The sequence below is a fragment of the Sphaeramia orbicularis genome, chromosome 12, assembly GCF_902148855.1.
Source record: "Sphaeramia orbicularis chromosome 12, fSphaOr1.1, whole genome shotgun sequence".
Classification (NCBI taxonomy): domain Eukaryota; kingdom Metazoa; phylum Chordata; class Actinopteri; order Kurtiformes; family Apogonidae; genus Sphaeramia; species Sphaeramia orbicularis.
This window is the reverse complement of record NC_043968.1, coordinates 58,876,285-58,901,234: the sequence shown is the minus strand read 5'-3', so window position 1 is coordinate 58,901,234 and position 24,950 is coordinate 58,876,285. Positions and strand designations below refer to the sequence as shown.

General features: G+C 38.9%; 1 protein-coding gene across 1 annotated transcript; it reads right to left on the bottom strand.

Moving 5' to 3' along the window:
• Nucleotides 1-1,255: 1,255 nt before the first annotated feature.
• Nucleotides 1,256-23,620, bottom strand: lemd3 (LEM domain containing 3). The gene is made up of 13 exons (XM_030149425.1): nt 22,257-23,620; nt 13,677-13,717; nt 12,518-12,587; nt 10,478-10,551; nt 9,969-10,048; nt 8,861-9,006; nt 8,211-8,312; nt 7,193-7,295; nt 6,611-6,789; nt 6,364-6,445; nt 6,179-6,284; nt 6,016-6,094; nt 1,256-4,398 (listed from the first exon to the last, which is right to left on the bottom strand). The coding sequence occupies exons 1-13, from the start codon at nt 23,587-23,589 to the stop codon at nt 4,220-4,222; spliced, it is 2,574 nt and encodes an 857-aa protein (XP_030005285.1). The 5' UTR covers nt 23,590-23,620; the 3' UTR covers nt 1,256-4,219.
• Nucleotides 23,621-24,950: the final 1,330 nt, after the last annotated feature.

The following is a 24,950-nucleotide window of genomic DNA, read 5'->3' as shown; positions in this document are numbered from 1 at the left end:
ATTAAATATTATATATTGCTTTATTTTTGTAAATCAAGGTCAGCCCTAATCATCATACATATCCAATAATCATTCATTTTAGATTTTTTTTTTTTAACCTTTTAAACAATGTCTTTTCATCATGATGTCACTACATTTTTTTGATGCAAAAAACACAAAACATGTTTTTAGTTTTTTTCAAAATCCTACATAAAAATTGGATTAAATATTATTTGATTTTTGCAGCCTGGCATATAATAATAATAATAATAATAATAATAATAATAATAATGGATTAGATTTATATAATGCTTTTCTATGAATGCATACTCAAAGCCCGTACAGAGGATCCATTATTCATTCGCTCCCACATTCTCCCTCTGGTGGTGGTAAACCACATATGTAGCCACAGTTGTCCTGGGGCAGACTGATGAAGCGTGGCAGCCAATTCACGCCTGCGGCCCCTCTGACCACCACTGAACATTCATGCGCATTCATACAACATTCAACATTCATACACCAGTGTGAGTAGCAGCACTGGAGGCAAGGAGGGTGAAGTGTCTTGCCCAAGGACACAACAGCACATGGACTGAGTGGGATTCGAACCACCAACCCTTCGGTTATTGGACGACCCACTCTACCACCTGAGCCATGGCCGCTCTCGTATGGCAATGATTAAAAGCAACATTAACAACGTTAATAAATTAATTTAGACCCTCACCTCTCAAATGAAGCCCAGATATCAGTAAAAGCATGATTTATGCCTTAATGGCTTTCGGATCAAAAACAGTGGTTATAATGGAAGAAATAGTGCGTTTTAGGCACACTTGGGAGACAGATGCTAGTCTTGCAATTTTCTTTTGCTTACAATTTTCAAATTTTAGTTGGTGGCCAGAATTTTAAAGATCATGCACAAATGAACAACTTTCGAAATCTAACCTTATTTAAACTGTGAAAAATAATATGAAGTTTTTTAACACGAAGTGCAAAGTGTGCCTAAAAAGCGCACTCGGATACCGGAAGGTTAATAATAGGAAGAAGAATTTGAAGAACTGCAGGATTTGGCATTTCCCCACCAGGTTCACTTCTCAGGTGTGGAGGTCACCGCTGCTTCTTGAAAACATCATGACTGACAAAAAAAAAAAAAAAAAAAAAACTGAGAACACAATAAAGTTTCAATATAGGTGAATAAAGCTAAAAATGTGGACTTTATAATACAGTTTCTGAATTCACTCTGCTTAGGGTGAAAACGACAGAAAACCACAGGAGACACAACTTAAAAACCCCTAATAAACCTTTAATTTGAACTGTTTGTACAATTGACTAATTACATTAAAACATAAGCATCTTTTTAAACGTCTGCAGTATTGTACACCTCCCCCTTCTGGCTCGCAGGTTAGGGATAGCTGGGAAATCCAAACATACAATGCAATGGAAACAAAGCTGCATATAATAGTACATATTACAGTTATATCAATATACAGTCTTTACATAAAATACATTGTAGGAAAAAGAATGCATCTACTGAGACGCATCTCAAGGTGAAGTACAAGCCTGGAGAAGAAGTGCCATCACATCAAGCCAACATTTACATTCACCCTAAACACAGCCAGTCTGAGCTGAGACGTACAAAAATAGATTACAGTGATACTTTAACACAGCAATAACAATGGACTTCTTTCTGAAAGCTTTATTTTGAGTTATACATCCTGACAATTGTTTGGAAGGTTGATCCTTGATGGAGGAAAAGTTATGACACATATGTAACAGTTCTATTGACATTAAAGTGACAGAACATCACCATGGCTGAATTCTTTTTAAAAGTAATAAATAGAGAGGAGTATTTGGTTTATTATCAAAGGAAACTGCTACAAGACCATGTCTTAGGAAAACTACATCTATGGCAGGCCTAAGTCACCCTCTAACATTTCATCAACCCAGTCAGTACATTCTCCAGTGATGCAGTGCCACTAAAAAGCACAAATGTAAGGCACAGTTGGGGCGTCTGCTGCCAAAGTGTCGCACCAGGTTTTGAAGTGTGCATCATTTGTACAATTTCACACCGCAAATACTTATATCACTGCAATAATAATGAAAATATGTCTGGCAATTCCTGGATCTTTTGCATTTTTGTAATGATACAAATGACAAAAAAACAAATGAGCAAAAATACTGAAATGAGGAAGAAGTTGGAATACGAGCTGGACAACTGCTATGTGACATAGTAACAGAAACGATACGCGAGGGAATCAATGATCTCTGACAACACAATCAGGTTTCAACTTCTGTCATTTCATTTTTTCCCCATCGGTCTAAATGAAACAAGCACAGGTCATGAAGTGGACTGATGTGGACCCGGATGCTAAACAGGTTTGGAAACCCAAATGAACGTGGGACACACCGACAGTGAAAATGCTTTAATTTGACAGAAGGAAATAATAAAGATAATAAGTGATAATATACAGTAACTTTGGAGTATATTGAATTATAACTGGGCTAGAAGCTTCAGATGAGTTACATGTTGTGTTATATCGCTCAGCATTTCAGTGAGCTGTTCCAGAGTTAGAATAAAATAAAGGACAATGGAAGGGAAGGGGAGACTGCATATAGAAAACAGTGAACAGAAAACAAACAGTGGGGAATTCAACACCCACACTGTGGCGCTTTAGTATGGAGCTCATTTCCTGCCAAGACGTATTAAAAAAACAAGACATGTTTTACAAATGCGACATGGGTCATTAACAGTGTATTTCACGCTTTACACAAAATGTAACTGACAATATGATGCATTTTGTTTTGTACATACAAAATATATCTAGTAAAAACAAAACAGTTGTAAATCATCATGCATCAGAAACTATAGCATTTTGTACAAGAGAAAAAAAACTTACTGAAAAAGAAATTACTGCCAGGTCAGAAAAAGAAAAATATTAGTACTACTTTACATTGTGAAAAGGTCATAACAATATATTTTTTAAAATTAAAACTTTTTGTTACAACTAGGTATCATATTATGTTATGCAGCATATTTTAGTAAATATATACTATAAAGGCAAAAAAGAATATCACATGACTTTTGGCACAATATTTCCACTGAACTCCTGAGGATTTTGTCCTCCACAACATCAGGTGGCACTGTGGCTTTATTTAACAGCTCTGGTGTTTTAGCTTTACTATGAATATCACATATGTAACACACAACTTGGCTGAAAAGTGAGTAATGTATCCCCTGCATTAAGCTAATTTTTGGTATGATTTAACACCAATGCCATAAGTCTTTCAGAGCGCCACGTGCTGCTGAAGGATGAAATACTCAGGATATTTTTAAGCATCAGCACAGTGGAAAAGTTTAGTCACATGATAGTTTTTGTCTTTCTAGGATATATTTTTGGTAATTAAGACAAGCTGCATTTGTTTCTGACACATGATGTATTAGAAGTACACTATGAACTGATAGCTTTATAGGTACGTTTTGTGTTTGGAAAACAAAATGCATCACTGTCATGTTTTGAAAACTTGCAAATTAAGACATTTGTTAAATATCATTTGTTTTACGAGGTTTTGGCAGGACATCAGTTCCATCTTTTTCCATCAGCTGATCTGTGTTTCACTGCTGTTGCAGCCTCTAAAGGAGTGTTTGTTCTGATACAAATGCACAATCGGCAGTGACGAGTGAGCAGCAAGAAAACGTGAGCTTATGTTTTGCTTTTAATACAAACGATCTGACAAAGCTTGTGCCACCATTCACATGTATTTACAGCACACCCTCTGTATGTGGCCTCTCGCTGACTAAATTAAAAAAAAAAACAAAATCATAATAATTGGGAGTACAACAAACATCTTCAGGTGGTGTATTGAAAAGTTTACACAGAGGCATACTCCGATGCATGCAGCCATCTGTATAGTGTCAAAATGACACATGATGGCATCAGTTTGACTGTGGAAGAGAAGGAGGAGGCCTGAAGTCTCTTAATATTCCAGAAGGACATTGCTTCCTTGTTCAATCCATGACATTACTAATACAAATACTATAAACAAAAAAACTGCACCGCTCAACAGCTTCTCTTGCAGGAAAAAAACCCCAAAACAAAACAAGAAAAAAGTTGAGCATGAACACTCTCCTGTGACTGAGGTGTCCCCTGATAAAAAAGCGGTGAAGCAGCAGAAGCAGCAGCAGCAGCAGCAGACCGATGCCGAGGCGTTTGGAGGGTGCAGGGCACAGCGCTCATGAATCCTGCCCTCATGAGAAGCCTGAGGAGTTGGTGGAGGCGCGGTGCTGCAGGCGGGGCGTAGTGTTCGTGCTGCAGGTGGTGTTCATGTGCATGCTGGAGGCCTTCAGCGGCGTGCTGCAGGCCTGGGCCTGAGGGAAGCGCTGGTGATACCGGTCCAAACGCAGATACTTCACGGTCACCAGCTTACCTGTGGAACCAAGCACAGGACACCATCAACAGCCAATCACTCTGCTTATGGATATAAATACATCAATGGCCAAAAAATAAAACCTATCTACAAATTTTTTGATTTTGAGTTTTCATATTAAATGGTGAGAACAAGGATGACTCCACATTTTCAGTCTATCTGTAAAACAATCCCGCCCTTTCTTATGACATGAAGGTCACCTGACAACAACAAAGACCATACTATAATAAAACTAAACCATCAATCAATCAATCAAATTTTATTTATATAGCACCAAATCATAACAAAAGTTATCACATGACACTTTACATATAGAGTTGGTCAAAACCATACTCTAAGCCAATTTACAGAAACCCAACAGAATCCTCCAGGATCCATGTCTTTTTTTTTTTGTTTGTTTCCTGAAAAAAGTGATTTTTTCAGATAGGAGGTTTTGTATTTTGGCCATCGAATGTAAGTCAAGAAAAAATTTAACAGTGTAATAAAATCATTTGATGTGAAAGGTCTATGCCAGGGGTGTCAAACTCAGATCCTCGAGGAAAGTATCATGCATGTTTTAGATGTTTCCCTCTTCCATCACACCTGGAAGCCATTACATTGTTATCAGGCTTCTGCAGAGCATGATGATGAGCTGATCATTAATTGAACCAGGTGTGGAAGGAAGAGGGCAATATCTAAAACATGCAGGATACCAGCCCTCGAGGACCGGAGTTTGACACCTGTGGTCTATGCTGTTTACTTAAACTAGAATTAGATCCATGATCAGGTGCCACTTTACATCCATGTCAGTCTAGACCAGTGGTCTCAAACTCCGGTCCTCGAGGGCCACTATCCTGCATGTTTTAGATGTATCCCTCTTCCAACACACCTGATTCAAATGATAAGCCTACCATCAAGCTCTGCAGAAGCCTGATAACGACCGTCAGGTGCGCTGGAAGAGGGAAACAACTAAAACATGCAGGATACCGGCCCTCGAGGATCTGAGTTTGAGACCCCTGGTCTAGACTCATAAGTAGTGAATACTGTGTAGTTTAATAAAAGCTATTAAGCGTACTTTATGATGCAATGGAAGTTGTTGCTTTATTGCCATTTATGGTTCCAGTGAATCATTTCAAGTGAGTAACATGCTGTGCACACTAACACACTTTTTTATTTAATGTTGTATCACAGCGAAGTTGACTTTTTTGATACAGAATAGTGATACATGTGTATGTACCGGGCGTAGATGCTACTTTCTGAGGAGCTGTGCCCTTTCATCAAGTTCTCTCATCCTAAAAATGCATGCAGAGTTGAACACTTTAAGTACAAGCGAATGGTGAATAAGTTGAAGTTTGCTATTATTGATTCTGCTATTCAATCTGATTCATTTATCGATTCCTTTTTACCAAATTTTTCCACATAGAGTAGTTTAAGACGGCACACCTATGAAAACACTGGAGCAAATTGAGAGTCTACCTTGACAAATCAACATCAAATTTGATCTTGATTTATTCAACAATGTTGCCAGAAGAAAAACCTTATATCTACCTTTTGTGACCTACCAATTGAAGTACCTTTAAATTTTAACTTACAGCTAGCCAGTGAGTTGTTATTGTTGTGTTATTCTGAGTCATTTACCATCAAACCAGGAGCCGTGCAGTGCTTTGAAGGCTTTCCCTGAGTGTTCTGCTGAGAGACACTTGACGTAGACACAGCCCTGTGAAAAGATCAGAAGTAAACTGTGACAACACTGCAGACAACAGCATGAAGGGAGTCACATGGTACTGGACACATAGCGCACCTCTCTGGAGTTCTTGTCTACAGCAATGTGGACGATGCCGTTGTTGTCGCTGCATTTTTCCAGGATTGCCTCGTGGATGGCTAGATCCCAGTTCTCCCCAACCTCCCTGAAACACAAACAAAGGTTACACTCAGGAAGTGACACCAGAGAGCGAGTGTATGAGCTGATCAGAGAGGGACACTCACATGACTGGGTCGAACATGTTTCTGATCTTCAGACAGGGAGTCAGGCTGTTGGGAGGGGAGTTCCTACGATCCAGAGGAAACGCTGAAAAGGAGAGATAAAATCTCAGTTGGTTCAACTAAAAAAAGTTCTCATTTCGTATGTACACATTCACACCAACCAAGCCTTTTAACACCAACATCATTAGTCTAATGTGGAAAAGCTCAGAATGCTGTAGAGCACGATAACATTGTACTAGCTGTGTGTTACCTTTTCCCTGCCAGACTTTGGAGGGCATCAAGGAGGTCTTGTCACAGCTGAGCGAAGGCTGGATCCACCTCCAGACCAGGAAGTCCGCTCCACCAATCCGCTGGGTTTCTGTTCGGACCCTGGACTCGTTGGCTGAAATGAAGTTCACAGCCCGGTCCCAAACTTTCACCATCTTCTTCCTGTAAGCATCAGAACCAAAAAGAAATCCTCTTCATCCCTAAGGTCCTGGCGTTTTAATACTTAAAATAACCATAAAGGGTTTTGGTTACACTTTCCATGACTGTGTTCACTATGATGTTTAACTCAGCATCTTCATTGGAGGACTCATAAAAACTGCTCAAAACAAATGCACCATCCACACTTTCCAAATGCTATGCCGTTTATGTGCTGTAGCTCAGCAGCCATTTAATAAATAATAGACATGGACGTGTGTTTGACAGATCTTCCAACAAGCCACATAAGGATGTTTATTAAAAGAGCAGATATGCTGTTAATGTCAACTTTAATGCCAGTTTGGCTTCAACTTATAAGCTGTTTTCTATGTGACTACGGCTGTTAAACACTGAGGTGTGCTTGACTTACCGGTCCTGAGGCTGGACCAGGGAGTCTCTGACATGGGGGATGGGCAGGTAGGGCTGCAGGTCCTGGTTCTCTTGGCAGGCTTCACTGTGGCTCCTCAACACATCTGAGCAAAAAGACAGAAGAATGAAGCTCAGTCATGTAGCATACACACAGGTGGAGGAATGATCTTTTCACGAGTCACAGCACTTTACAACTTTAAAATATTACCTAAATGTTAGCAGGCTTATAGAAACATTATCAGCACAATGGACATCTTACAGGGACATGTGACGCAAATGAGTGAAATCATTATAATTGTGGTTATTGTTTGAATAATGGACTTTAAGCCACTAATATGTGCAATGGTGTTGAGCCTAAAGCTAATCAGTGGTTCTATATGTTATGATAAATATTACTGGAACAGATGGCAATGGTTGTTATCCGTAAGTGTAACAGATTCCCCAGTAACAGACTTCTAAATATTGTTGAGCTCATTTCTCAATTGGCCAAGCTAAATTAAATGTTGTCAATAGATCCAGTAGTTCTACTGTTCTATTTGAACTTATCTGTTTTTCTTTTGTGATATGAACTTCTCCGTGAACAATGTCCATAATTAAGGTTTGAAAAGAACCATCCTTCAAAGTAAGAGCACATTCTCTTTAAAACTACGGATCATGCTGTAGAACTTTCACCCTCATGATCCTCATCATTGCTGGTTACTACAAAGCATTAATAAGAGGCAATGTAAACAAAGGCACTCTAAAATACTTTTTTTTAAATTGAAAAATGACCTGGTTTAAATATTATTAGATTATTAACATTATTACATGCTGCCACCTATTGGAGTTTTCATACTGCAAACAGACCACATTCTCAGTTTTTTTTTTTTTTTTCTTTTTCCAGTAGACACATTTTTGCTCTTTGCTTCAGTCTGAACAAACAGATTAAAGTCATGGTCTACTGTCAGAGTCAGACAGATACAGCAGTGTACCACCTCAGGTGAAAGGCTGATCGTGTGAAACCAGGAGAAGCTACTTGCCAATGATTCTCTCCACCATGTCGTACATCTGCCTCGTCTCCTCTTCCTCCCGTCTCCAGCGGTATTTCACATAGCAGACGACGCCCCATACACAGCCAATTACTGCACACACATTTATAAAATTACTTAACAACTGAAACACTAGAAATATAAAACTGTAATGAATAAAAGAAAGCTCATAATTCCTACAGAGCTGACCAACCACTACACTTTCAACATTATAACCCTAATACTGTAGTGAGATGCGGGGAGGTGATTCTCTGTAAGACATTTCTGACAGATTACGTTATATTATGTTAAATATATCCTGTTTACAAAACTGACTAAAACTGAGACTACATGTGGAAAATTTCACAAACTGAAAAGTAATTGAACTGTTTTCAAAAGTGTGAAAACTAAAATACATTTATAATAAATACTGTAAGTGCATATGAGCTGATCAACAGTTTACATGGTTTAAAAATCTGAAACAACAGTTTGTCTGTAGTTGTATTTACTAACTGGAGTATCCAAAATATTTTTGTATATGGACAGATTACTCTTTTAAAAGAAGGGGGAATATACAGCTTAGAAAAATGCAAGCATTAAGTCTAAACAAGGCCTTAAATACTGTGTTTTAGATTCAAACAAGCAGTTTTTCAGGTACTTACCAGCTGCAATGAGCAAGACTCTGCTGACCACAGTGAGAAAGGCTCTGCGGAAGCGGCATGTGAAGGGCATCTTGGGATGTGTCGACTCCAACCGTGTGATCTCAGACACATCTGTCACTGGATCATCAGCTACCTGCCCGGTCAGCCTACAAACACAGAATGAGAAGAGATGTTTGTACATAATTAGGAGCTGAATTGATCAGCATCACACTAGGGGTGGCTGATATGGCAAAAATATATCACAATTTTTTAAAAATAAAATCACAGTCTCGATTTTATCATGATTCGTTACATTGATCTTTGAGACTAATTTGCAAGTTTATGAACAGTGCAACCAAACAATTTCCCTATGTAAAACATAGCCCTAAAAGAAAAAAATTAAAACAGACAATTTAGCCCAAAGAACCTTTCAGTACATTTTTAATTTGAATAGTTTGTGCAATTTTACAACATGTGCCAAAACAGACATACTAAAATGTCAACAATACTCTGATTAAGTGCACTCTTGCAACAAACAAACAAAAATCCTGCCCCCTCAAATTAACCTCCTGAGACCCAGGAAATGTTAGCAAAGTACAAGCTTTTTTGTTTTTTTATTAAATAAGTGCCTGTTTTGGAAACATCATGATGCAACAGTTTTTTCAGATGCAGTTTTTAAATTTTTTATGGAATGTCCTTTGTGGTGGACAGTTTTCTTTTCTTTTTTTTTGTATAAAGTTGTGAAAATCTTGTCCACAAATGTGGACAGAAAACCCATAGCTGGGTCTTAGGAGGTTAAATTTTCCGAAGGTAGGGAAAAGGAAAATGAGCTGCACAACACAAGGAGACTGAAGTCTTGAGTTTCACTTTCATTTTTTGTATGGTCGTATGGTGTGCACATCCTCACTGTGGGGTACGTACTGCACGGAACACATCCCCTTGCATTAACCCCGATTCCACGATCTCTCTGCTTTGTCAGATCATCAATATGTTCTGATCCTTCACGATCTAATATCATCATATTGTGTGTGTGTGTGTGTGTGTGTGTGTGTGTGTGTGTGTGTGTGTATATATAAATAGTTTAACTGGCCATGTTCACTGTAAATGTAGGGAGTGTATCTGTTTTTACCTTATTCCGACATTCTGGCCAGTCCTGATGATCCACTCCAGAGACGTCTGAATGAAGTCTCCAAAGTCCTGATTCTGAGCCTGAAAAGAAAGCACACAGGAATTAAATAAAGACTCACTTTGAATTTATGTCAACTACTGTCATCATCTACTTCTAAGTGTGAACTGAGGAATATTTAAGTAATCTTTGTTTAATTTTTACATCTCCCACCTTACCCAGCTCACACTGAAAATAAACACATAATTTACATTATAGTATACATGATGTCTACTGCTCGTGTTATATTGACCAAATATATGCGAGTCAGCAAAAACAATCTCTAAATCACACTACACAGATTTGAGATGAAGTAACACCAATCTACTACAGCAGAAAATAGTCCTGCATTAACAAAAACATCCTTTCAACATTGTCATTTGGGTGAACAATACTCAGTATTCCAGTATCTGGGCTTGGCAGGTCTGTGTCAAATTTTACAAAACAAGCTAAGTAGTTTTAGGAGGACGTACCAGTAAATATACAGTGGCTTCATCCATGGACAGACTCCTGTTTGGATGGTGCTGATTCCCACAGTCATGCTGACCTGCAATCATAAGATAAAGTACATGAAACTCTGATATTATGGGCAGGCATTAGTCAAATATCTGGTTTCTAAAGGCTGATTTTTTTTCATCTCAGCTTTGCCTGAGGAAGAACCAATACACACACCTTTTAATATAAAATATATGCCATTTAGTATGACAGCCATTAAGGTTCTTAACAATCGCAGAATGGCACAGTATTATAGTGAGTTTATCAATACAAAAAACTGTAAAGTTGTACTTCTGAAACTCCACAACACACTACACTTTATGAAATCCAGCGTAAGTATGATATATAGTCAAATCAAATCAACTTTAATTGTTAAGTACTATAAAAACAACACAGCTGGCCAAAGTGCTGTTCACAGGTATAAAAACTAATAAACACATAAATGAATTAATAAAAATAAAATTAATTATATATTAAAACAATAACAGCCAAGTTCTCACAGTGAGTTAAAGCCAAAGAGAAAGGAGAAGAAAAAAGTGGAGGTAGATTTGATAGTGGAGGTATGGACACTGCATGCACTGTGGACATCAGAACTGGGCCATATCAGGCCATAATTGTGGCAGCAGTGAATATTCACTCCTCTAAGAAACATGTATTGGATATGAATTAGCTTTGTGCCCTAAATCCCTCGAATATACATTAATTCCTCTCATTGAGCCATAAATTCATATGATTGAATTTCAGCTCATCAAATACAGAAAACATTTGTACCACACCAGAATTTCCCAATCAGCACTTTCCCAACTGAATTATGTCTACGATTTAAAGTTTGTAAAGTGTTGTTCTTGAAATCCAAGTTAAATCAAGCTTGCTGCTGGGAAATGGACAGTCCTGATCAAAACTAGGTTACGTAATTCAATCCAGATTTCAGAATCCCTCCATAGTCTTTAACACTTTCAGTGCCATGGGCCGATTAAATCGGCTTAACGAAAACAACCTGTAAAGTGCCACGGGCCGATCAGATCGGCTTTGGAGAACACGCCATATTTGTGTACAAACAAACCATCCACCCCCATTTCTTTCTCACATTTCGATGACGTTCGTTCTGTGTCCCCCTTTTGAGACCAAGCAGACGGGAATTTGAGGTCACGCGACCGAATAATATTTTTATATCTTTTTAATGTTTCTTATTCTCCGGTGTTTCATCAGAGGCAGCCCTCCATGCCGGGGGGCGGCTGTGGACTCCGGGGGCTGTGGCGCCTTCTCTCACTGGGGTCCGCTCCTTTCTGGTGGGTGGGGGTCCCAGTTGGCCCTCTCCCACTGGTTGGGATGCGGGGCTGTGTTGCTGGTGCCTGGTCGCCGGGGTCGGCGGCTGCCTCCTGGTGCGGATGGCTCCCTGAGACAGCGCCTCCTAAATTGATGTTTTACTTTTACTTGTACATTTTTGTTCTGGTCTACCCGTGCTCAGTCAGTCTTCTTAAGTATGTGTGAGCTTGTGGGTTTGCATGTATGTGTGTGTGTGTGTGTGTGTGTGTGTGTGTGTGTGTGTGTGTGTGTGTGTGTGTGTGTGTGTGTGTGTGTGTGCGCGGGTGAGTGTGGGTGGGGGGCGGTACTGATTTTTAAACTGATATGTAAAGCACTTTGTGCTACAGTTTTTAATGTATGAAAAGTGCTATATAAATAAAGATTATTATTATTATTATTATTATTATTATGAATTATGCAAATTACGATCAATAATGAATCGGCTGCGTCCGATGCGTTTTGAATCTAATTAGCAATCGGTCGGATGTTACCGAGCGGTTTCCTGCAGGATTCTTCAAATATTATAAAAACGACGCGAAATACTGAAAAACGGCCAAATTCTGTGGCACTTTTAAGGCTTATTAGCCCCTTAACTGTCTGGCACTTAAAGAGTTAAACAACCAGTTTATAAGATTTAATCCAGTCTGAAAAGCTGGATGGGGGAGCTTTTCAACATGGCAGTGACAGCTACAGGATCAGAGACATTACAGTACCTGCAATCTGGGCCAGGTGGTCATGCAGGTTCAGCAGCAGCTTCAGGATCAGGTCCTTCTCTGTCTTGTTCTGGAGACATCCAACAATGAAGAAGAGTCAACATACAACAGGTAGATTTGCAAAGACAAAGCACAGTAGGCTAACAGAGCACAAGAAAGGGAACAAATAATGTTCTACAGTATGTCAGTCTGATTAGTAAAAAGTACATATGTATGTATGTGTGTGATAATTATGTAAACAGAAACTATTTATACATCCAGGAACCACAAATTAAAATTAATCTCTTGAGATTTTAATGGGATGCACTGTACAGATTCAGATGTGTGCATCTCCAAAATAGAGCTGTGTGGACCACAATCAACACCAAGTAATAAACTGATCATGTCAATTTACACTGATCAGTTTTTCAGATAATGCATTTAATGATTTTCTGAACATTAACTGACAGCTCCTCAAAACAGAAGTTTACAGACAAAAATTATCTTATGGCATGCATGATGTCAGACTCAATAGGTAGCACTAAAGCTGTTCAGCTAGTCCACTTTAACCTTCAGGAATGCGTGTAACTCGCTTTTCTGCAGCTTTAAATTCATGTCAAACTTATAATAAATTCAGGTTGTATTCAGGTGTGTATGTCTGGCTGTGAAAAAAAGTCAGATTCAGGAGTGTGTCTGGGATGTCCTAGTTTACGTATCAACGACAAACAGAAATCTACATGATAATTATAATAAAAAAAGTTCCACCAGCAGTTTGACAAATCAGGAACTGATCCATCAACATCCAGCATACATACGACATCAGTCCTTCACTTTATGTACAATAAAACACTACACTAGAGTGAATTCCACTCACTTGACACTAACAATGTTCAATGTACCGTACTTCCGGTCTATAAGCCGCTACTTTTTTCCACACACTGTGAACCCGCGGCTCTAAAATGATGCGGCTAGCTTATGTTTTCTGGGCTAACGATTGATCCGGCTGACGAAGACGGAAATAGAGCTGCTGCACGTAAGCTTGGCATCAATGAAGCAATGGTGAGACGTTGGAGACAGGGTGAGTGCGGCTTATAGTCAGGTGTGGCTTATAGTCCGGAAAGTACAGTATTTATCAAACACTGTGTTGGTGAGGTGAGGGCACATGAAAATAAACACTTACATAAGAAGAGTCGAACTCGCTGCCAAAAGGGTGACTCCGAACTGCATCAAAAGAGAAAAGAGAAACTGTGAGAAGAGACAAGCATACCGAAAGTGTAAAAACACACAATAACTGTGCGGACGAAAGCCACAGTTGTTTATACAAATAAGGACAATTCTAATGTAAAACTAGTTTTAAAACCATCATCATTAAATTCAGTCTAATGTATGATGTAATATAGTAAGGTCGTTTTAAAGTTTAAAAACACTTTTACACAATTTCACTACAAAATCTACTACCTACAGTCCCACTTTTCTATGAAAATTAACATCTCAACATGACAAATGCATCCACATGTTTATTCACGTTTTTGCTTTTACTGAACCCAAGGCACTGAAATTCCTCTGAGGTAACAAATAAACACAAAATATAAAAGTAAAATGAATGATACTCTTCTAATGAGTAATTAAGAAAACTTAGCTTTTTAACTGATCATTGTATTATGAGCTACCTACATCAAAAGTCACAGGTAGACAATTTTATTTTACACTGATTAAATTTTCAGTCCAGATTTATAGAAAAAGCTGCAAGAAAAAAATGTTAATATGATTTACAAAACTGTAATTGTTTAAACTGACATTTTTCTTTCAATTACATTATTTTGTTTTGCTAGTTTTAGTCTTTTCTCCTGAAGCAAAGAACATCTACTGGTGTTACTATCACTGTTTCCAAAGATATTTAAAGCATGACACAAAAGTTAGAAATGGAATCAGTTACAGCAAGAGCACACTTTTATACTACACATTACAAAAAGTTAATTTGAAGTTTTTTTACTTATTCCCAAAATGAGGCTGAGTGATATTACAATATGTGTTTTACAAGAGAAATCTGTTTCATATTCTGTTAAAATCACACTCTTTTCAAGAACAGTTTTTATCATTTGAACGTCCTTTTACATTTTTTCATGAAATCAGAAAATGAGTGTGAAGTCACCAAAAAGAAAACATGGAGGACATAAACAAGACACAAAACATTGGAATTCTGAAGAGAAGGACTCAACCAAGGGCCGTCATTAAAGTTCTTCAAAAGTGATACCTTGGCTTCAATATCCAATTTGTACGTTAGATATAAATCTTTAGTTTTACTTTTGAGCTCACTTTCATACACTCACTTGACAAAGGATTAATTCAAATGTACAAAGTATAGGTGCTGCACACACTGGCAGTAGTCGCTTTTCCATTTACCCTCAAATTGCACAAATATAACTTGAAAAATTTACCTAATGTAAAAAAAAAAAGACAATTTCAAAACTTGTTTTTTGATTAAAAGTTTTTGCGCTAGGCGTAGTGCAATTGGTATATCACAAAACTACAATGAAAGACCTTTTTCGGCAACTAGTCGTGTGAATTAAAAAAAAAGGATGTTGACGGACGTTACAACAAGCGAAGAAGAAGAGTTTTAAAAGAACCATGGTGCAGTATGTGTGGCCACACCAGGAAACTGAACCATTTTTTAATTTAGTGCAGGATAGAGGGGTAATTAATAATAATAATGAATATATCTGTACATCAACACGATATTTACATTTGTCGCCATGTTTACGGAATGACTTCTTGTGTCATCTTGTGATAATAAATAAATCATCACATTTGTGATTTAATAGAAAAACTAACATTACGCACTTCTGTTTTTTCGACATTTAGTAAATATCTGTAAAGTTTTGCACATAAGTCCAATGGAAAAGTGACTACTGGCATCTACTGCATCTGTATGATGTTATTTTTGTGGCTTTATTCTGGAGGGCAGTGGGACACTTTGAGCACAGAAAAATGAAACCTGAGCAAAAAAAAAAACTTGAAGTTGAGCAGACAAGAAACTATTCTGTGCACTACAAATGTCTTTGAAAGTTTGCTATGATCCATACGCATGTGCCACCTTTCATCCAGCTCTCTCAGAAACTCTTCCTCCATGTGCAGGCAGCCCACTGCACGCCCACTCAGGAGATCTCCCTCGAGTTCACTCAACTTGGCCTGCTTACTCGCTCAAACTGTGCACACCGTTATGTTTGTCCCACAATTGTCAACCAATCAGAAAATTTGGGGGGAGATAAGATTCTCATTGGCTCCTGCAGCTCCAATTAGATTGCAGCATCCCAGAAGTGTGTGCAAACTTTTTACTGTCAGTGGGGAAATAATACGATACATGAAAATACATCTTTGGTAAGTTTTTTTATTGTAAATATCATTATTTTCTACAGATATTACATTAAAATGCTGTCCATGGTGTTGTTTGGATTAATTGTCACCATTACATCTTCTACTTATTTAGAAATGAATGCTTTAGACATTGACTGTTGCGTAATTAATGTTAGCCTGCTGCAATCTAATTGGAGCTGCAGCAGCCAATGAGAATCTATCTCCCCTGAATTTTGTGATTGGTTGCCAGTTGTGGCTCAAATGTAACGATGTGCACAGTTTAAGTGAGCATGCAGGCGAAGTTGAGCAAGTGCAAGAGAAATCATCTGAGCAAGCATGCTGCCTGCACAAGGAAGAAGAGTTTGTGAGAGAGCTTTGAGCAGGGGTCCCCAACCCTGGTCCTCGAGAGCTACTATCCTGCATGTTTCAGATGTATCCCTCTTACAACACACCTGATTCAAATAGTAAGCCTATCATCAAGCTCTGCAGAAGCCTGATAATGACAGTCAGTTGTGTTGGAAGAGGGATACATCTATAACATGCAGGTTAGTAGATCTCGAGGACCACGGTTGGGCACCCCTGGCCTAGAGTGAAACTGAATAAAAGATGGCACATGCATATTGATCTTAGCAAACATGAAAAGACATTTGTAGAGCACAGAATAGTTTCTTGTTTGCTCAGCTTCAAGGTTTTTTAGCTCGGGTTTCATTTTTCCTCAAAATATAATTTGTGTGTTTGCTCAATATATTTTTCTGCGCTCAAAGTGTCCCACTGCCCTCTCAGAATAAAGGCACAAAAATAACGCCATACTTCTGTACTGAAACATTGCAACAGATGACACTGGGCCTTGTTCAATGATCAACAGTTTTTAGGTTATTCAGTTGGTGCTATAAAAGCTGAAGTTCAGCACCCAACCCAAGTCCAAACAGCTGAGACTAAACATGATTCACAGTGACTTTGTTAGACGCGGGTCAGGCCCCAGCCACTGTCATTCTGGAATAGAGAAAACAACTCTTTGGATTGTCTGGCTGGTTTGTATTCATTTAAATGTACCACACTCATCTGAAGCACCACCAAGTTGATGCAGCCACACTGTCTTTGCAAAATAATCTGAGTGAAAAGGTTGTTGTGGTTAAACACATTTGCATAAGGAATTGAGCCCTGATATGAAATCACTGAATTGCTGCTAAAGGAAATGTTGTTTAAGGGTCAACACACAGTAATGTGTCGTCAGAGCGAACTTTAATTGACTGCCATTCCAACATTTATTTCAATATAAAGTAGCTCCTTGTTTTGGATAAGCCCTTATGGTCCAACTAAAGCAAAAATGAATTTAAAAGTAAAAATGTGGGTCATTTAGCAACACTAATCTGTCAAATAGTCTCTAAAATGTCCCGTCAGAGAGATTTTGAATACCGTGTTTTGACCCTTAAAAAGGCAGGTTTGTCAAACCATTTTCAAGGTGTAGCTGCTGATCAGAGGTGGCTGTACTTTAACAATTAGGAGGATTTTAAAAGCAGTAACATGAAGATAGAGAAAAGGAGAATGCCAACAGAGATAGTGGCCAAATGGCTTATTCTTACAGAGTACATCCTGTGAGTAGGGCTGGGCAATATGGAAAAAAAATCATATCACGATAATTTTTTTCATATCAGACGATATCGATATGTATCACAATTAGGGCTGCACGATTTTGGCCCAAAAAAAATCCCGATTTTTTTTCCTTTAAAAACTCGATTTTCGATTTCGATTTTTGGGTAAAACTATAAGTCAGCATGTCGTTTTCGTGAGCAGCCCACAATGCAAGCTACTGCTCCGACCTCAAATCTGTGATGGTATTATGTGATGAACCCACAGTTTTGTTTTGTTTTTTTCTCTTCATTAAATCTTTAAAATGAAGTAGAGTATACAAACAATGTATACAACAAGAAAATAACATAAGTTTGCCAGGGGGAATACACTACAATAAAATGTCCAAATCAGAGCAAATACTTATGTTTTTTTATAGCCTTTTAGCTTCCAGACTTATCAAACAGCTTTAAATAAAGTTCAACATCTTACAAAAAATAAATAATATTTGGTTTTGTGTTAAAGAACTTACATTTGTGAATGAAAAATTTAGCAAGTAAGAGGACTAAATTAATTATTTTAAAAAAAAAAAAGTTTCACTTTTCTGGGTATCTGGGCCCACAGAAGTGATACCAATGTAAGTCAGTGACAGGCATCAGACGTGCATGCATGGACCACGGAATATGAGTGATCCACATGGGTTCTATTTAAACTGGGGGATCCGTGCGTGGAACAGACCGACCCAGGACACACTGGAGGGATTCTATTCCTGGAGCTGGTGGATGTGTGTGGGTAGAGGGCTGTCTGGGCTCCTCTGCTGAGGCTGATGACCCCGAGACCCGGACCCAGTTCAGAAGAAGACAGTACGGTACGGATTCGGGATAACGGAAGAGTGAGCCCCATGCCGCCATATTTCAGTTGCGGGATCCGTGCGTGAATATTGCTATAAGTACTGCGAGCTCATTAACAGATTTAACGTCCGTGGTCATTACACGGACTTCTGTGACAGACCGCTGTCACAGGAAGAGCCTACGGTAGCCCGCAGGCGCGCAGAGACGCGCGGCCCGGAGGAACGAGAAAGATGAAATCGATTTTACGATTTCCCTTTTTTAAAAATCGTCCGAATTAAAAAATCCGATTTCGATTTAAAATCGATTAATCGTGCAGCCCTAATCACAATATATATCAAATCACTATTTTTGTCCAGCTAAAATTTTCTGTTACTCATAAGTTAGTTGTGAAGACATCAGAAGGTTATTTTTGATTTAAATATAATTTATTTTCTGTCAGAGGTTGAACGACAGATGTGCTGAAGAGCATCATACAACTGTTTCAGATAAATACAACAGGTACATATCGTGTGCGTTCTGCTTCAAGGTTCGTGTGGAAAGGCAATAAAATGGATAAGTGTGTGTGTGTATATATAAATTTCCCCCCCACAAACATGTAAACAAACCCTTAGACAAATAAGCAAACAGTACATCATTTGGTGACATTATATAGATCCACTTAAATACAGAGATGTACCTCATATTACATTTTGGCTAATCTGTGTATGATATTTGTCCAATCTGAGTGGTGTAGTGTATGCAGAAGAGGTTCATGGGTGTGTGAAATAAATCTGGTGCCATTTCACTGAGTAGAAGCAAAGTTATTGAATTTTAAATATGTAGAAATTTTCCAGTTAACACTTTGCAGATGGTCCCTAAAGTTGCGCTCATTAACTGGCTCCACATTCAAGGTAATGCTGTCTACTGATCGTTAAGGACCATTTGTTTGGATGAAAACCGGGTTGTAGTTTCCTCTCTGTGTTACCAAAGCTGCATAGAGCTGTTATTTGTGTCTCCATGATTACTGACCGATGATCTATTGAGCCGCAAAGTGCAAACCTGTGAATCTCTTGCCAACTTTACCGCGGTGACTGTTTGCGTTCTTCACATAGTCTACATGTATCTCCGTATTGTATTGAAGGCCCTGAACCCAAACAGTTCACACCCTACTTTTCAGTGTCCTGGTCGCCCGAGTTCTCGGTCTCCTTTTCTCCTGAAGGAACTTTCATCTCCTGCTGCAGCCCAAACATTAGCGTGTGTGCTATGGCTGCTCTTCCGCCTGTGCTGTGGGCGTCAACCTAACCTGCCGTGGCTCTAGCATGATTGGTCCGGTGCGGTGCTTCTTAATTATGATTGGCTGTTCTTATGTCTGTCAAAATATGGACGAATGAATTCTATCGAAATTCTACCAAGCATGTCTCATATTTCTATCAAGGAAAGTTATATCACGATATATATCGGTATCATTTTACCACCAAGCCCCACCTGTGAGTTAGACTAACCTGCAAGTTAAAATTTAACCTAGGTCATAATTGCTTGATTTTATTTTTCTCATTTATTTTTCACTTCACAAGGTTCTACATTTATTTTCATGTTGCCATGTCAACCAAATGGGGAGTCAATTAGCCAAAGTATATTTTTCCTTGTCCAAACACAAATTTATTGATTAGCAGTACCAAATAACAGTTATTAAGACTGACGTGAATTGTCATATCCATTCATCCGCACATTCACCTCTCAGAGATGAGAAGGGAGAAAAATAACTCAATCCTTAGAAACTTCAATCGTCAGCTTTGGAAAAAAAACATCTATTTAGTTCTTTTTTTTAACATCAACACCATTGATCAAGTAAGTTTCTAGATTATCCTGCATGACGTGTTTTCTTGCTTGTCCTGGACAAGGTTTATTGTCAGCTCCTATTTCACTTAGACACTGATTTGCCACATGCAAAAGCAGCTGCCTAGAAGTTGCCAAAAAGATACTTGTTTAATTCCAAGTACCACAACACAACCAAAGTCCACTGAGCCAAAATTTGCTCAGGACTTTTACTGCACACATCTCACAAGGACAGAATGGCAGTAGTCAGAGCAGTTGGTGTGCAGATTTTTTTTTTAGTTTCTTCTCTGTCTGTGCTGAAAATGATAATTAAAGTAGGGCTCTGCCAAGCTGAAGCATCACATAATCACACCATACTTGCACAATCCCAGAGCTATGCCACATGAAAATTACATTCTAATTCACAAGTTGTCTTCAATTTGCCATGAGGCAGATATGGAGGTAAATTCACATCAAAACTTGACCAAATCAAGCAATACAAGTAAATAAAATATAGCCTGCAAAGACGACATTATGTGATATTTACGTGATTAATTCACCTCCATAACAGCAGCAGACACCGAGTTTAAAACTTCAGTCAAAAGAGCTCTGACTGATAATGTAAAATTTTAGGCGTATTCACAGGCAGTTTACAGATCAAAACATGTTAGTGTGTTAACCACATTACAAAATTAATAGCTTGACAATGTGTATAATTGATGTAGTCAGAGAAGTGGACAGGAACAAGTCTTACATGTGTTAAATCTTCCAAATACCTAAAAATAGAGTTTGTAAAATCCATGTTGCCACCATACTAATGGGCTGCACAATATAGAAGTTACACGGAAGACAGAAACTTTTCAGGCCAACGTGTAAATTAGCAGCTTTCCGTTCAGAATCAGCACAGAGTCTATATTAAATAATACACCTTAGATTTGTAAAGACACAAAAACTTCCCAATCCCAACTAAAAAACTAAAACCCAGTAATGAATGAAAATAAGATAAACAGCCCAAAACATAATGTTAAGTAACATAATTTGCTCCTCATGTCAGTAGATAAACATAGTAGGAGGGGCATATTAGGGAAGTGTTGAATTTGGTGAAACTTGGCAACAACAGTAGCACATTTATATTGACTCACAATGACACTTTCTGTGGTGAAAGTGAATTACTCCAGACATTTGTGAGAAAACTGCCAACAAAAAAACAAGGCACAAAGACTAACACAGTCACTTCTCTCTGTAGTCACATCGCAAAGAATACCTTAACCCAAAGAATATTATTTACTAGTACTTATTTGCAATTCCACCTATTACATGTGAAAACTCAACAACTACTGCTGAAATATGACAAAATTCTTCCTTATTAGATTTGGGGTCAGGTCAAGCGGTGACACGATTACATGTTACATGTTCATTGGGCTCTAACTTTGTACAAATATAACCTGTTATCAATGTGTGTTACACATTTCAGTAGGTATTTGTAAGTACTTAAACATAGTAAGGTAGAATAGTAAAGTAGAATAACATTTTTGACCAAAACTATTTTAAAATGTGCTCAGTAACACGGTTTCATCAAAATGTCACTGATTTTGACAAGGTTTATGCCAAAGTGCTTAACATGCGATTCCCACGGGAAATTCACTTAAATTTGCCTATGATGTGTTAAATAACATGTTAAGCTACAATGATGTCAAATTTTAGGAAAATATATTGGAAAAGTTTGAACTTCTTGACACAGATTTTAAGTAACATGATTTCAATGGGCATAGTGACATGGTTTCAATTCTTGATCCTATTATAATGGAAGGACGAATGTGTCTAGAAAACAAGTCAAATATTTTTAATACAAGCATTTATTATACATCACAATAAGAAACTAACAAATTAGTGCATACAGAATTGGATAAGATAAACTTTGACTTTTCTCACAGATGTACGTGTTCCCTTGACCTGACCCTGGTCCACTTAAAGACAATTTAATGAAGTTTTGTGCTATTTTTGACAACATTTTTCATGCTCAACTGCAAATGCACATTGAATTTTCACCAAATATTGGTTATCAGACTTCATAACAAATGGTATGAGTTCTGAAAAAAGTCAGTCCATAATTTTGGGGGGGATTTGTAATATATGGTGTACGATGGTGTTTGTTAGCATTATATAGTGTACATGTTTTCTCAGATACTTACTGACTCCGTCCACCTCCGAGGACCCAGAACCCCTCATCCTCAGGTACATGAGGCCCAGCAGCAGAAAGAAGAGGCATGCCGCCGTGAGCAGGAACATGGACAGGTAGTGAGCGCTGAAGCTCCCGGAGGAGGCCACCTCTTCCCTTTTGAACTGTTGGAGCAGCTCCTCCTCGGGGACAGACAGCCTGTGCTTCAGCCCAGTGGGGCTGTATGAGTGGTTGGGGGCTGTGTGGTTGGAGTGGTTCCCCCTGTAGGTCTGGGACATGCTGCTGTAGTTTGAAAAGCGCGGTCTCAGTCCAATACTGAACCTACTGGTGGTGCTGTTTCTGGAGGCTCCTTCCTCGCCGTCGACGTGGTTGTTTTTGCCCGTCTCCCCTCCGTGGTTTTCGGCGAGGGATACGTAGATGGACTTCCTGGCAAAGTTGTGGCTCTGTGAGCTTCCCGACGGGTCCAGCTCCCTTCTTTTAACCCCCTCCTCCTCCTCCCTCTGGTTTGCCACCATGTTTGTATTGCGTGGGTTAACCGCTCTCGTCGCTCCTACCGTCGGAGACCCTCGGTCGACCCTGCGGGAAGGGAACAGGTCTTTGGGCTGGCTGTGTCTCGGCTCTAACCTGCCCCGTTTCTGGTCTTCGACACCGAGGCCCCCAACCTCCTCTTCGTCCGAGTCGGAGTAATCCCCAGCTAGCTTGCTAGTGTTCAAATGCGATGCCCGACTGCCATTTAAAGACCGGGTTTTCTTCTCTGGTTCTCCTTCAAAATCGTCCTCGTCCCCGGATTCGTCGTAATCCCTCCCTTCCGCCTCAGCGCTGGATCTGGCACGTACTCCCCAGCCCAGCGAGGCGCTCCTGTGTCCGTCCGGAGCCGGAGAGGAATTGTTGCTGTTCCGCGTACTTCCAGCGTCACACTGGCTGCTCGGAGCCACACTAGAGGGTGTAAGTCTTATATTTGGTTGCTGATGAAACCCGGGGCTTCGGCCTGCCCTGCTGCCGTGGTTGAGGCCTTTCCTTTTCAGTGGTGTTTCAGCGTCAGACTCGTCGGAGCTGAAGCCGAGGACGGAGGACTTCCGGCCCGGTCTCCTGCCAGAGCTCAGGTGCGTGACGTCATGGCTGGCTGGCCTGGATCCCGCCGTGTTGCTGCCGCCAATTGTGCTGTTGAAAGCCCCACTGCTGCGGGTTTTACCTGGTCTAGAGCCCCGCTGCTGTTGCTCTTCCCGAAGCTTCTTCAGTTTCTTGAGGTAAACTGGGCGAGTGTTCTCGGTAACCGGGCCTGGGGTGAAACCAAAACGCTTTAGTTCGGAGAAAAGCTCCTCATCCGTTAACTGCGTTGACGCCATCTTGGACAAAACTCTCGGAGAAGGCTGTGTAACGGAAGTGACGCAGAGGTGAAGTGGCAGAGGATCAACGGGCTGCGTTCAAATGCACCCGGTTATGTGTTCACGCAGTCTGATAATACAGCCACGGAGCAAAGAAGACTTTCTTTACCCTACTAACATATTTCAAATTATTTGCATCATTTTCGAAATTGTTTTATTCACAGTTACATTTATAACAAAAAGCAAAAATCCAGATTTTGTCGAAAATTTAACAAATTAACCTAAAAATACAGGAAGCATATTGTTTCATCAGAAAAACTGAATTATGAGGACCACACTGGAACAGCATAAACCAGTCCAATAATGAGTTCAATTTCATTGCATCTTTCATATAATTAAGATATTTAACGACTAAACATTTAATTTTAACTTCTATGAAATTAAATATTTGCCCAACAAATAATTATTTAGCCAAAATTTTTGTGGTTATTGTAACAGTTGGAACATCAAAAATTGTGTAGCAATATATGGATCATTCCTGTAACACAATTATCTGTCCTTTGTTTTCTTATTTAGATACTGAATTTAGGCAGATGTTTCATAAATAAAATACTATATGCTGTTAATATTCAATTTTACATTTCATATTTTTGTAATGAGTTTTGAACTATAAATGAGGAAAAGATTTTTTGGGTTGATTATGGGTTTTTGAGGTCATCTCACACCCTTGTTACTGTCTCACCTATCAAAAATACAATGCACTGTTGAAGGAAAACAAAGGGAAAAAATCTCAATAACAGTTAAGGCCACGATAAAGTTCATGAACTTTGAAAGACAACACATGTGTAGATCTTAGTGGAGGAAGGCTGACCTGAGAGGGAATGCATCCTCATATTATAATGCTCTTGCTGCAGTGTGTGCTAGATTAGTTCACAACAAGAGTCACAGAAAAATTAAATTAAGCCCTATCTTAAAAGTGATTTAGGAGACTTCTTAGAGTAACTCTTAGCAGGAAAAGACAGAGACCTTTATCTCGATGGGAAACTCAATCCTGTTATTATTTATAACACATTCTATTGAAAGATGAGATTGGTTGATCATCACAAAAAAGTCCTCACAAGATGATCAAAACACGAACAGTGAGTCAGACAGATTTAGTGTCTATTGAGACATTGTGCTATTCTATGTAATGATCTACTACTCTTAGTTGTCATAGTTTTTAAATGTTTTTTTTTTGTTGTTGTTGGGGGGGGGGGGGGGGGGGGGGGCATGTTTCTGCTTTCATTTTACTTTGTTTTACAAGTTCACGAGGAGTTTAATTTGAGTTTAATTTAAGGAAGTAAGTAGCAGAGTCTTTCTTTAGTTTTAGTGTTAGTTTGTGT

Bases quoted from the DNA above. Each gene is read 5' to 3' on its own strand.
- lemd3 (XM_030149425.1), bottom strand. From the start codon at position 23,589: ATGGCGTCAACGCAGTTAACGGATGAGGAGCTTTTCTCCGAACTAAAG. The intron at 12,588-13,676 runs GTAAGTGTTTAT...GGATGTCTCCAG, and splicing joins GCGAGTTCGACTCTTCTTAT to AACAAGACAGAGAAGGACCT. The intron at 10,552-12,517 runs GTACTGTAATGT...TTATGATTGCAG, and splicing joins CCACCTGGCCCAGATTGCAG to GTCAGCATGACTGTGGGAAT.